The sequence below is a fragment of the Caretta caretta genome, chromosome 18 (genome assembly GCF_965140235.1).
Source record: "Caretta caretta isolate rCarCar2 chromosome 18, rCarCar1.hap1, whole genome shotgun sequence".
NCBI classification, from domain to species: domain Eukaryota; kingdom Metazoa; phylum Chordata; order Testudines; family Cheloniidae; genus Caretta; species Caretta caretta.
The window spans coordinates 23,550,177-23,564,600 of record NC_134223.1 but is presented as its reverse complement, the minus strand read 5'-3'; the positions used below and the strand labels follow the sequence as shown (position 1 = coordinate 23,564,600).

The 14,424-nt window shown below is 45.5% G+C and overlaps 1 protein-coding gene across 17 annotated transcripts in view; it reads right to left on the bottom strand.

Annotated features, from left to right (window-relative positions):
- Nucleotides 1–14,424, bottom strand: part of CAMTA1 (calmodulin binding transcription activator 1) — a 939,042-nt gene that overhangs the window by 35,214 nt on the left and 889,404 nt on the right. For 10 of the 17 annotated variants that reach the window (XM_075121021.1, XM_075121016.1, XM_075121014.1 and 7 more), the window contains 5 exons: nucleotides 14,027–14,223; nucleotides 12,076–12,154; nucleotides 9,465–9,780; nucleotides 8,188–8,711; nucleotides 991–1,199 (listed from right to left, as the gene is read on the bottom strand). In XM_075121021.1, the coding sequence (XP_074977122.1) occupies nucleotides 991–1,199; nucleotides 8,188–8,711; nucleotides 9,465–9,780; nucleotides 12,076–12,154; nucleotides 14,027–14,223 (1,325 nt within the window). The remainder of the gene's footprint in view (nucleotides 1–990; nucleotides 1,200–8,187; nucleotides 8,712–9,464; nucleotides 9,781–12,075; nucleotides 12,155–14,026; nucleotides 14,224–14,424) is intronic. The other 7 variants (XM_075121018.1, XM_075121015.1, XM_048825268.2 and 4 more) reach the window with 1 other exon arrangement.

The window sequence follows — 14,424 nt, the reverse complement described above, 5'->3', positions numbered from 1 at the left end:
TTTACTTGAACAGAGACTAGACTGGAAAGGACATCCCAGGCACTAGGACTGACAAGCCCCTGACTCTCAGTTTGACTACCCCATGGTCGAAACAGGAACCATTATTGCTCACTTTGAACTATTCTGAGTAGAACCTCAGAGTTACGAGTTTGTAATTCTGAAATATTCGTAACTCTGAACAAAACATTATGGTGGTTCTTTCAAAAGTTTACAACTGAACATTGACTTAACACAGCTTTGAAACTTTACTATGCCGAAGAAAAATGCTGCTTTCCATTTATTTTTTATAGTTTATGTTTAACACAGCACTGTACTATATTTGCTTTTTTTTGTCTCTGCTGCTGCCTGATTATGTACTTATGGTTCCAAATGAGGTGTGTGGTTGACTGCTCAGTTTGTAACTCTGGTATTCGTAACTCTGAGGTTCTACTCTATAGCTGTTTAAACCTCTGAACCTAGTGTATTAGCAACCTTTCCCCTTTCCTGCCAGCCCCAGTAAAAACATTCCCTTAGCCATGTGCCTAAGTGGTTACTGGGGCCCACCATATCTAGCCCCTACAAGGCCTACCTGCTGGAGCACCTACAGCGGTTGCCTCTGAGACATAGTTTGCCAGGCACGCCATTGGTATCCTAGCAGTCGGGGTACAGAATAACACCAATAATTACAGATGTAGAGCCAAACAGATTCTGTTGTTTAACCAGCTGAACTTTCCTCGTGGTCTCAAACAAGAATCTGTTGGTCTGAAAGGGTCTGTTTTATAGCAGGGGTTTGCACTTTTCCGTCAATTTACAGTTGTACCTAACAAAGGAAAGCATGAAGGCAGTTGCTTATATTGTTTGATGTTTGTATGTGCGAGACCAAGTGTCAGTCCTAGAATTACCTGCATTAAACCCAATTAAAAAGCAAAACCAAAAGGTCAAAGCACACACACACACACAAAATATCAGACCAGCAAATCTGTAGTGAAACAGGGACATGTCCAAACCTGCCTTGTGGTTAGTGTTGCTGACCTTATCTGTGCAGCACTTGGTATATGATCAACGTCAGCGAGGTAACTGGCCAGCCAGCTCATCGTAGTGTTAATGGCAGCACTGTCTGTCCTCTCCACCAGCGGTGACTCCATTGGCACAAAATTCTCCTGCTTGATCCTGTCAGGCGTTGCTTCAATGATGTGCTCTGCAAGTGTCATCATGTTCACCTGGGAAGGGGCAGACAAAAGCAATGTTTGCCAACTTCCTGCCAACACCTTTGTGGTGAAACAGTTCACAGCTTTACCCCAGGATGAGCAGAAGGGCCTGTCCAAGTGGATGGAAAGTGAGGGTCACTAACTGGACCTGATCCTGAATAGCTCATTCAGGCAAAAATGCCACTGGCTTCAATCTAAGACTATGTCTACACTGGAGAGCTTATAGTAGCTGCGCCGCTGTAAGATCTCCAACGTAGCCGCTCTATGCTGATGGGAGAGAGCTCTCCCATTGACATAATAATTAATCCATCCCCCAATAAGCGGCAGTAGCTATGTTGGCGGGAGAAGCTCTCCCGCCAACGGAGTGATGCCCACACCAGCGCTTAGATCAGTTAACTTATGTTGCTTACTCATGCCTCTGAGTGACATAAGTTATACCGCCATAAATGGTAGTGTAGACATAGATTGAGTTACAGTTTTTCCAGACCCAAAGGCCAGTGTTGGATGGCTGGGAGGGGACTGAATAACTTGTGATCATTAGGAAAGAGAGAAAGGCATTGAGTGATTTGCACTGGTTATGCTGTCAGCAACAAATAGGGATAGAAATTTAACAAGTATGGATTCTCCTTTACAAGTCTAGAGACCTCCACAGACTGAGGCCTTGTTTCTGACCTGTAGAGGAGAGACAGGAGAAAAGCATTAAATCTTCATTTAGCATCACTGCTGCATACTTCATAAGGCTGTTCCAGTACCCAGAACATACCTATGTTCTCATGAAAGAGACAGTGGAAGAGGACACAAGTTTAGAGTTCATACAGTTTGTCACACTTTACCTCCAACCCCATTCCAATTAGCTGCCCAGACTGGTGGGCGTCTTCCCTCTATATTTCTATTCTTATTGCTCCCTGAAGTTTTTTTTTTTTATTTAGAAATAAATATTCATGTTTGGTATTTCACTCTTCCTTTTGCTAGACTTGACTCCTTTCCCTCTGGTTTCTGTATAGTTTCTAACACTGTTGTATTGGAGTGCTTCCAAGCATCAGTGATCCTCTCCTGTAGTGAAGAAAACAGTCCATGATACAGGTATGGGACATTGCTCCCAATATTAAATATTTGGTGTTGGCAACATTCAGGGACACAAGCATGACACCTCGGTTCCTATGACTAGGGCCTGTACAGTGCTATAGCGGCACAGTTGTAGCGCTGAAGTGAAGATGCTCCTACACTGACAGGAGAGCTTCTCCCGTTAGCACAGTTACTCTAACTCCCCAAGAGGCGATAGCTCTGTCAGTGGGAGAAGCTCTCCTGTCGACATGGCGCTGTCTACACGGGGGTTAGGTTGGTATAATTATCTCGCTATGGTGTGTTGATTTTTCACTCCCCCGAGCGACGTTGTTATGCTGACATGGGTCTGTAGCATAGACCTGGCCTGAAATTCTAGGATGTTATTGTCCCACGAACTGGCAAATTTTCCAGACCTTTCATGTGTAAACTTGGAAGTTTAAACAAAAACTTTTGTGCAGCAGTCTTATTTCTGTTATGCTTTTGCCACCACACCTGTCAGACCACTAGAAAATCCACTGCCCCTTGCACACTGGATTTGTGCCACACACACTACAGACTTCAAAATTAAATGGTAACAGGATAACAGCAAAGACAGAAAATGTCAGATTCTGACATTCATGACAACAATGCAAGAAATCCAAGCCCACCAGCAACTGTGTAAGAGAAAAGAAGGTGGGAGCATGATCCACAGAGACCTCAAGAGCTTCTCAAAACCACTATGCCTGGAGACCTATCCCATGACAGCATGACTTATTTCTGTCAGGAGATTTTTCTATTATTCCTTCATTTAGATCCACTGAAAGGGTGATGGTTACTCTAAGCAGCTCCTATAGAATATTACAGGGATTCAGAATGTCTATCACATATAACAAGTGTGCAGCAAAGGTCATGAGCTGATATACACAATCTATGCTAATGCTCTGTACCATTACATTTGTGCAATGGCTAGCATACATTTTGTGATATCATCTTTGTTGAATTACGCAAATACATATAATCAAGAATGTTTACAGAAATCCTCCCTTACAACTATCGTTAATTGCTAGTATTCAACCTAAGTTGGCCAGTGACAGGAAGAGATACTGTTTTGGGGGAACAGCAACAATTCCACACAATAAATGTTTTGTGAAAAACAGCCCAATGCCCTCCATTGCCAGGTACTATTTATCAGAGCTAGATGGCAGTTCAGACACAATTACTAATGTTTAAAACAACAATTAAACGCAGTTAAGTCTCTTAAAAATACTCTGTCTCAATGCCTCCTTTCTCACCTGGGTTGTGGAGCTGCAAGGGAGAAGGATTAACATAGGATCAGACTAAATGTTACCATTGAGACCAACTGAACTAAAAATCCAGGATCCCACAGCGTGATGTTGGCTCTTCTGCCTCATGACATTAGCTTTACATATAAATTCCCTTGGGCTTGAGTGTATTTTACTATTAAATGACTGGGATTGCCTGGGCTTGTTTAGTCTGCAGAAAAGAACAAGGGGGGATTTGATAGCTGCTTTCAACTACCTGAAAGGGGGTTCCAAAGAGGATGGATCTAGACTGTTCTCAGTGGTAGCAGGTGACAGAACAAGGAGTAATGGTCTCAAGTTGCATTGTGGGAGGTTTAGGTTGGATATTAGGAAAAACTTTTTCACTAGGAGGAAGGTGAAGCACTGGAATGGGTTACCTAGGGAGGTGGTAGAATCTCCTTCCTTTGAGGTTTTTAAGGTCAGGCTTGACAAAGCCCTGGTTGGGATGATTTAGTTGGGGATTGGTCCTGCTTTGAGCAGGGGGTTGGACTAGATGACGTCCTGAGGTCCCTTCCAACCCTGATATTCTATGATTCTACGACTTAAGTAATTCTATGAGGTGCAGCTCATTCTATGACACAAACTGCACCAGACATGTTATGATTTGCAAAGTTCCTGACCTCTCCCACTGTGTGAGGCACATTTGAAATCAGGCCACATGAGTTCAACTCACCTGTTATGGCTGATGCAGTCAGGAGCCATGGCCAGCATCTGCTGACACTGGAGTTGGAGAAGGCTACCTGCCTAAGGTTCAACTTAGAGGTGTCTGAGGTTGTGTTGGAACAAACAGCAATGAGCAGATGAGTTCTCCTGCTGGGGAAGTGCGCCTGCTAGTTGTTAATATAGTTTGCAATATAGGGATCATGTTAGATCTCAGCTGCATGGCCCTGGCTCTAGCAGTGGTAGCTGGATTCTCTCCAGTTACTGTCCCTTTCTTCCTCAGAGGCCCCAAAAGATATTATTAGGCAATGCTCATCTGCTCCAAAGACTCTCTTAGGAAAGTACCTCAGGGTTTTTAATTCCTTTGCCCTCCTTTTCATCAACTGTATGAGATCCTGAGAAGAGTTAGTAAAGGGGCATAAGCTACAGAGCCATTAGTATGCTAACACCTCTTACCACTCTCCTGATTTCTAAAAGTACAGAGACCTCACAGCTACCACTAACTGCAGGACAGGTGATATACGAGACTCACATCATAATCGCCGGAGTCAAGCTACAGGAATCAAAACGTAAACTAGGCCTGCATTCATTGCTCGGAGATCACCCACTCACGCTGTCAGTGTAGTGCTGAAATCAGATTGCCTGGGGTCAAACTGATCTGAGAACTCCATATGCTGCCAGGGTTGCTCTGTTACAAACTTTAAATGCTGAATTCAAGATCCAAAAGCCTATGCCTGGTGTAAAAGAGGATAACAGAAAAATCACATTAAGGAGAGAACTTTACATGACAGAAATATGACTTTGCGAAGAAGCCTTCTGATCCAGGCCCCACACTGTGCATAAAGATCTGGGAGGCTCAAATAATTCAGAACCCAAGGCAGTTCCAGAAATATGAATGCATCTTTTGCAAACACCAAGCAGATCCATCCCCGCTTTGCAAGGGTTTGTTTCCCTTCATGACTTTGGCTGTGTGGAAGACTCTCCAGATGTAGTGGGTGGGTATATTTCTGAGGCTCCGCTCTCTTGGCTGCCACTTCACTTACCACCCCTCGTTAGATCAGAAAGCTTATATAATCTTCCTCCCCTAAAAATTAAGCTACTCATCTCTCTCCTCTCCCCATCTTCTTTTTTTGCTGGGTATTATTTTCTCCCCTACACCATATCTTGGTATATTTCTCTTCCCAAAACACTATCCATATAGTCCCTTTCCTCCTCAAATCTAGAATGCCCTTTCCTTCACATGCCTCATGTACTGCAGTGATTTCTTCTTCAGCCAATGGGCACCACCTTCAGCTTCGCATAGTCATTGTAGCTGCTCATTGCCGCAATGCTTCTTCATTAGTGGTGCAGGGTTGGTATCGTGCACATGTGAACTCAAAGGTGTTCAGCAGCCAGGCTGTTACACCCCTGTTGCATGAACAAGGACATTAGTCTCTAGTACCTGGGTTCAAAATGCAAGCTGTTTGAGCAGAACAGCATCAGAATTGCCTGTGTCTGTAGATCAGAATCATAGGACTGGGACGGATTTTGAGAGGTCCCCTGCACTCATGGCAGGACTAAGTATTATCTAGACCATCCCTGAAAGGAGTTTGTCTAATCTGCTCTTAAAAATCTCCAATGATGGAGATTCCACAATCTCCCTAGGCAATTTATTCCAGTGCTTAACCACCCTGACAGTTGGGAAGTTTTTTCCTAATGTCCAACCTAAACCTCCCTTGCTGAAAGTTAAGCCCATTGCTTCTTGTCCTATACTCTGAGGTTAATAAGAACCATTTTTCTCCCTCCTCCTTATAACAATCTTTTATGTACTTGAAAACTGTTATGTCCCCTCTCAGTCTTCTCTTTTCCAGACTAAACAAACCCAATTGTTTCAATCTTCCCTCTTAGGTCATGTTTTCTAGACCTTTAATCATTTCTCAAAAAGAAAAGGAGTACTTGTGGCATCTTAGAGACTAACACATTTATTTGAGCATAAGTTTTCGTGAGCTACAGCTCACTTCATCGGACACATTCAGTGGAAAATACAGTGAGGAGATTTAATCATTTCTGTTGCTCTTCTCTGGACTGTCTTCAGTTTGTCCACATCTTTCCTGAAACGTGGTGCCCAGAACAGGACACAATACTCCAGTTGAGGCCTAATCAGCACGGAGTAGAGCAGAAGAATTACTTCTCATGTCTTGCTTACATCCCAGAATTATGTTTGCTTGTTTTGCAACAGTGTTACACTGTTCACTCATATTTAGCTTGTGATCAGCTATGACCCCCAGATCCCTTTCCACAGGACTCCTTTCTAGGCAGTCATTTCCCATTTTGTATATGTACAACTGATTGTTCTTTCCTAAATGGAGTATTTTACATTTGCCCTTATTGAATTTCGTTCAATTTTCAATAATGACAAATGCAAAGTAATCCACTTAGGAAAGAGATGCGAACAGCTGGAATCTCTGCAGGAGCTCAGCTGCAGCACGGGGATCTCTTGTGTCTAGCTGTAGCAGTATGGATTGCTCCTCCACTCTTACAGGGCTAGAATGCTTCTTCTACCTCCTAGGGTTGCCAAGCATCCGGTTTTCGACTGGAACACTCAGTCAAAAAGGGATCTGGGTGACTCCAGTCAGCACCGCTGATCGGGCCATTAAAAGTCTGGTCAGCAGCACAGCAGGGCTAAAGCAGGCTCACTGTCTGCCCTGGCTCTGCACAGCTCCCAGAAAAGGCTTCTAGGTGGAGGCGTGGCCACGGGGGCTCTGCGTGCTGCCCCCGCTCTGAGCGCCAGCTCCGCAGGTCCCATTGGCTGGGAACCGCGGCCATTGAGAGCTGCAGGGGCGGTGCCTGTGCACAGAGGCTGTGTGCAGAACCACCTGGCTGCGCCTCTGCCTAGGAGCTGGAGAGAAATGCTTCCTGCTTCTGGGAGCTGCCTGAGGTAAGCACCACCCAGATCCCGCACACCTAAAATCCTCATGCACCCCACCCCCCTGCCCCAGGTTGGAATCCCTTCCCGCACCCAAACTCCCTCCCAGAGCTCGCACTCTGCGCCCTGCCCCAGAACCCCAATCCCCTTCCCCAGCTCAGAGCCCCACCCCCCACACCCTGAACGCCTCATTTCTGACCCCAGTCCAGAGCCCGTACCCCCTCCCATACCCTATCCCCCTGCTCCAACCCGGATCCCCCACCACACTCTAAACCCCTTATTTCTGGCCCCACCCTGGACCCCTCCCTCATCCCAACCCAGTGAAAATGAATGAGGGTGGGGGAGGGCAAGCAATGGAAGGAGGGGGGATGGAGTGAGCGGTGGCAGGGCTTCAGAAAGGAGCAGGGCAGGAGAGTTCGGTTTTCTGCAATCAGAAAGTTGGCAACCCTGCCACCTCCATTAGTGGCAATGCTAACAGACTCTGCCTTTTCCTTATCCTTTGGACCATGCACTTGCTGCCCACTACATTGAAACAGCACTTCCTGGGAGTGACTGATGGGAGCTGTTGAGTTCAGAGCACAGTCAGCACTCAAGCTTCACATAGCCTAGCTTGAGGTGGACAAGAAACCTTTCAAAAGGGCAAAAAGGCAAGAACCATCCCCACCTCTCTGGTACCCTTCTGTATAGAAGATAGCACAGCACTAGCTACCCAGAGCAGGGGCCCTTAGCACATTCCTCTGCTTTGGTTCCATTCATTTCAAGATGGAAAATTCCATTATAGCTAGCAGAACTTTACAAGGGAGCAGACTGTCCAATTAATACAGTGCAATGCAATACAATGCACAACCATTCATGCCAACAGTCACTCTCACAGCAGGACTGAAAGGACACCACTTACCGTCAGAGGGGAATGTGCAGAGTTTGCAAGAACCATGAACTTTTGCAAAGCATGCTTTGGGGGCTCTATAGTTGCAAGAACACCTCCCACCACAGCACAGAGGTCAGTCAGGTATAGTCTCAGAGGCTGACGCACTTCAGCTGGCCTCGCTACCATGTTATATATGTTTACCTGCAAGTCATCCATGTGCTGTAAGCAGTCCTCATTCTCCACATTGTCCCTGTAGGAAAGCAGCTCCCCATCCACTATCTCCCTGTCAGCCATCATCAGCACATTCATCTGCTCTCGTTGACGCAGCCGATGGGCTACGGTGTCCTTCCCCAACGCAATCCCCTTTTGGCTTCCCGTCACCTGCACCGCAGACACACCAATATAAATGTCTTTTGGGTTCCACTTGATTCCTGCCTGGCCACCAGAGCCCCGGTACCCAGCAACTTCTGGGATGTGCTGGGAGAGCTCCCTGCCATAGTCTCTTATCCCTTCACTGTGGCTGATTGTCTCAGGGATGGATTGCTTGGAGCTGGAACTCTGCTTCCTGACACTTGGCTGTTCCAGGCTCAGTGCTGTGGAAAGCAGCTTCTCTTGCTGTGCCTGGAAATACTCAGGGTTCAGTTTATGTTTTTTGGGTGCTGGGTAATCTTTCTGACTCTCACTGCTGTAGTAGTTGGAGGGCTCAGACCTCGGTCGTCTTAACTCTGGAAGCAAACAAACCATTAGTCAGGACTGAACAATTGATGTGATAACTGCTGAAAGTGCTCCTGTCATCTACAACACCTCCCTCCTGCCAGGAGTGCAAGTAAAAGTTCAGACCATGCCCTTGGATACAATGGTCTAATTTATGCAGGAGAGGTGACTGTCACATCTGGGAGGATGCTAAGATGAACCACTGAGTGGTTCATACTTCCCTTCCAAATAGCTAGAATTTTGTACCTTTTGACACACTTTTACACTTGCCAATGCTCCTGCAAATACAGGGAATGCTAGAGAGAGACAGGGAGCTGGGAGCAAAGAAACAGGGCAGAGACAGAACAGCTTCACTTAACATGCTCTCCACCTCCAAGTAAACTGCTTGCTCCAGGCCACTATGAGTATGTCTACACTGCAGCTGAGTTGTGATTCTCAGCATGGGCAGACAGACTCACACTAGCTCTGCTTTAGCTGCATGCTAAAGATAGCAGTGTGGACACTGAGGCATGGACAGCAGCTTGGGCTACCCACTTGAGCTCAGAACCAGGGGATTGGGCAGGTTTGGACTTGGGTGGCTAGCCTAAGCCGGGCCCATTCCACAACATCCACACTGCTGCTTGTAACATACCGGCCATGCTTGAGTTAGCATGAGTCTGTTTACCTGCACAGGGAATCACACCTCCCAGCTGCTGTGGTAGACATACCCTGCATGTCGTGTGTTAGCACAGAGAAACCTACAGTCAGGTTTTTTTTGTTTTTACCTGTATTTGAACTGGACATAACAGTGACACCCTTCTGAGGCTCTTGAGAAGTAATTATTTCACTTTGCCACTGGGCAACCCAGCTCTCTGCATGGGGCTCCCCACTCGAAGGGCAGTGAATTCTAGGACTTTGCCCAAGCTGAACTTGTTCATCTCGCTGTAGCTGCTCCAGACACTCTGCCAACTTCACGTGACCCCTAGACCGAGCAATAGCCAGTGGCAGTCTCCCAAGAGAATCAGGAATAGAGATGGCTCGGCGGTCCCATTTATACAGCACAATGGCTGCATCCATGTGGCCCAGTGCACATGCCCACATCTGAAAGAGAAAAGGACAATTGGCTAACCCAGGACACATCTGTAGATGCTTCACTCTCTGGCTAAGGCAGTGGAGTCTTCTCTTGTTCTCTTCCCAGATCACTGGCAAACAGCTCTTATCAGCAGAACTTGGCAAAAGCTTCAACACGAAAGGATAGCTTTTATAAGTGTCACAACTGAATAAGAGGTCATTATGGAGGACTAGACAAGTCCTACTCTCTACTTCCTGGGAGAAGGAGTTGCCTATCCATCCATAATAAATTAAGGTGAAATTTTCTTATTGAGCAACAAGTGACACTTTCATATGGGCATAAATCTCAGCAATACTCCAGAGGCAGAAGAGCTCAATTGCATACACACGGGAATTATAGACAGATGAGCACATGAGCAGCAGGATTAAAGCTAGGAAAGGGAGAAATGTAGGGATCCTTACACTTCACATGAATTTTGTATCTGGCTTTCAAAGGACCAAGTGGCCACATGGGGAGACATCAGCTATGCCATGCTTGCTTTGAAACTCTGCTCACAAAAGGGAATGCAATGAGTTTTAACATGGTAGGAAAGGGTCAGTCAGAAGCAAACTGCGAGGCAGGCTCCTGGACAGCTGGGACTTGTTATATTTTGTATTTAATAATCATGCAAAAGTCAAACATTTAGGACAATGCTAGAGAAGCAGGAACCTAGAAAGATCTCTCCACAAAAGTTAAAAGCAGCCAGCAACTACACAATTCTTAATAAGAAAGTATTCTCGGGACCATAACAAATGGGCAAGTTTTAAAACTCAGTCTCTGAGACAGTGCCTAATGTCGTGTGGGAGCTAAGAGAATACAAATGAGTATAAAGAAAGGAACCATGTCTGGTGTCTCATTAAGGCTGGCGGTAGCATCTTTGCACTCAAACACTGCTTGTTGTCAATGTCACAGAGAGTGAACCTGTGCACGTTATAGCTTTATGAAAGTGTATTCCTGTCTGTCTACTAACTAAAGAGATGGTTAAGCACATACACATGTGCACCTATCTAAATAGGCCAGCAGGTACAGTACCAGCTCAGCCCTGGTGTAAGAGGTTCGACCACACTCAACCTCAAGAAATGGCACCTGCTTATACCAGAGCTGACTCTGGCCCATAAACTTACTCCTTTTACACAATGGCCTTGAATCACTGCTTGCAGTTGTCCATTCCAACTTTTCAGCTTGTATCAATGATTAACACACTTAAGACTTGAATTATTGTTATTAAAAATAAGAAAAGAAAAATGCTGTAAATAGCACTTGGTATCTTGGGCAGCAGCATCCCAGAAGAGTCAAGAATTGCAAAATTATTTGCTAAGACATTGTCTACACCTTCTACAAGAGTTACATGGTGTGACTAGAAGTGTTACTGTAAATCAGGTTAGTCAAACCAGTGCACACAAGGGGGTTGCACTGATTGAACTAAATGGATTCTAAACCTAGTTATATCAATGAACAAACTGTGGGTAGTCCAGCCCTGACAGTGTTTGCAGTGTCATTGTAACCATGTTGGTCCCAAGATATTAGAGAGACACGGTGGGGGAGAGAATATCTTTTATTGGACTGACTTCTGTTGGTGAGAGAGACATGCTTTTGAGCTTACACACATCACCTGAAGAAGAGCTTTGTGTTAGCTTGAAAGGTGAGACAGACAAGCAACAGAAGTTCATACAATTAAAGATATTACCTCAAGTACTTTGTCAGCCCTAAGAGTGTCACTCCAACTTCTCACAGGGGATATGCTCATCTAAAAAATTCCACCTGGCTTTGGGAATTAGTTTTTATTTGGTTCATTATTTGGTTATTTATTTTATTCTTGGTTCAATGTATTTTAGGTAATTTGGATTTTCTAGGTTATCAGGAAACGTAACTGTGAGTTCACCGGCTTTGACACAATAGGATGATTAAGACCTTCACAGACAGGAAAACATGTAAACAGACCAACTAGTAAAAAAAGACATAAGTTCTTTTTCCTCAAGGCACCAAAGCAGAGATGCTTGGGCAAAAGAAGAGATCTGGAAACAAGAAAACCCACCCCACACTTCTTCAAAAAATTGGGATAACTATTTTGGTTTCTCTCAGAGCAAAACACTCTAAGACTTGCTAGAGTCATGTTATTTGTACAGCATAGCAGTATGCAAGATACATCTACTCCATTAGACTGCAAAAGTTCAAGAGGACTGAGAACGGTAGCAAAGAAGGAGCTCATCACCCTGCTGAGGAGGATCATTCTCCTGTCTCAGTGGACTGAGTCACTGGCACAGAAAGAATGCTCTGCTACTTACCAGTGGAGTGCAGGAGAAGTGATCCACGTTCAAAGGGTCAACTTCCAGTTCCAAATCAATGCTGTCTGCATGCTTGGTGCTGCACAAGAAATGAGAGCAGAAATGATGTTCTGTAGCTTGGTTAAGATCCTTACACAAAACCACAGCTTTACACCCCAAGACTTGACCACAAAAAGAAGAGCTGAACACACCTGCATGCCTACAATGCACACTTGCTATAGCTGGTGGCCTGGGTTTTGTGCCTCTTCTCAACAGCTCGTGAGAAAGGAGAGTCTGGATTAGGGAGGAGGATGGTCTAGTGGATAGGGCACTGGACTGAGGTGAAAACATGGGTTCCATTCTAAGCTCAACCCCAAATTTCCTGGGTGACCCTAGACAAGTCACTTGATCTACCTCGTGCCTCTGTTCCCCACCTGAAAAATAGGCATAACGCTTCCCTATCTCACAATAGTGCTGCTTACAACGCCATGAATGATTCTGCAGCATTCAGATACTACCGTGATGAGGGCCAATAGGTATCTAGACAAAGAGTTCAGGATCTGCCTCATAGATTGGGGCCTTTAGCTCCCATAAACTCTGGTGACAAATACTAGGCTGTTATTTTATACCGCATGCACATCCCTACAGACTGCTCACAAAGAAAATAGACTAAATTAAGTGAAACACTTAACAGTACAAAGAGGGAAACGGGAAATAGTGGCTCCAGAACAAATGGATGGGGAAAATCTAGAGAGCTTATTGGGATCCACAGCAAGTCAAGTTTAAATCAGCTTCTATTTATGAAGTGGAAGATGGAGACAGGCCAGCAACGAAAACATCAAACATATACAACTAATGTAATGAGAACCTAGATCTTCCACTTCCCAGGTGAGCACAATGCCAGTGCAAGGCCAGCACATACATGCCAACCCAAGCAGGTTACTAGCTTCCATGTAAAAGGCTGCGGCACTTGGCCCTGGGAAACCACAACAAGGGGATAATTTTATCCCCTAAAATCAGAGAAGAAAGCTATGTGACAGACTGGGGATTTGTCTGTGGTAAGGGTGAACTCCCTCTTGTTTTGTGAATGCCATTTTGTTCCAGGGGCCCCACTTTATTGTAATCTCTATTGTGGATTAGAACATCCATATTGTAGTGGGGGCTTGACACCTAGTTAAATGATGTTGTCTAAGAAGCTGACACAGAGCAACACAGGCACATCAGCTGATTGTCTCTCACAGGCAGGTCAACCCTAGGAACATTTAATTCTCTACACAGCAGTCTGGATAGGAACAGAGGCTGGAGTTTCTCAACCTGGACATGTGGCCAAAGAAGTCAGAGACTACATTTAAAGGGGAATGTGCTGTGTGAAGGGAGGTCATGATTGGCACCTCAGAATAAAGGGCTTGAGGAGAGAGAAGGCAGGAGTTCAGGAAGGTTTTTTCCAATAATATAATTCCCCAGTGCTTTCAAGAGTAAAAGTTTCTCTCATTAAGAAACCCCTTTCCTAAGACTGTGTTCCTTACTTGCCTGCCAAGTTGTTCCCAAAAAGATTAATTGAGAGGCTCAGAGCATCCACAGCAAAGTAGATCTCAGAGAATGGATAAAACGAATTGGGTGGCTCAGGAGGGCTGGAGCACTGGTTCTGATTGTACTGAAGGATCCAACTGCCGAAGAATGGTGTCAGACATGGGGGATGCTCCTGGGAGTGCACCTGAGATCCCCAGCGCTAGGAACAATGACCAGTCAACTATCCAAACCGAGGGGGCTTAGAAGCATGTGGGATCCAGCGGTTGGGTCCACTCACAACAGAGTGGTATCCATTCACAACAGGGGCCTGGAGCAGGTTGCAACAAGCAGCATCCTCTGCAAAGTGCAAGAGACACCCAGAAACTCAGGCCAACCAGAGATTATACCTGCTTCCTGCAGCCTCTGCACTGATGAGTCAGAAGTCTGAAGCATTGGGTCTTACCGCCATTTGATGAGGGTCTGGATCAGTGTTGCATAGCCCTGAGCAGCAGCAAGGTGTAGCAAGGTCATTCCTCGGAAAGTCTTCGAATGGATCAGGTGTTTGGACTTTGTCCAACAGGCACGACTCATCATCTTCTCACACACCACCACCACACGGCTCTCAAAGCAGCTGCCCAACGTCCCGGTCCCAGACACACACTGCAAGGAATATGCACATCTCAGAAGCTGTCATCTGGGAGGGGGGCTTGGACTCACATCCTGCACAGGGCAGGACCTGTTAGACCATTGTGTGCATTTGCTTTTAAAAATAATTAGTGATAGGGAAGTGACAGAAGGGGATGAATGTGGCACGAGGAACAAGACAAAAGCTGACAGGTTACCTCATTTATTTGCACTAAC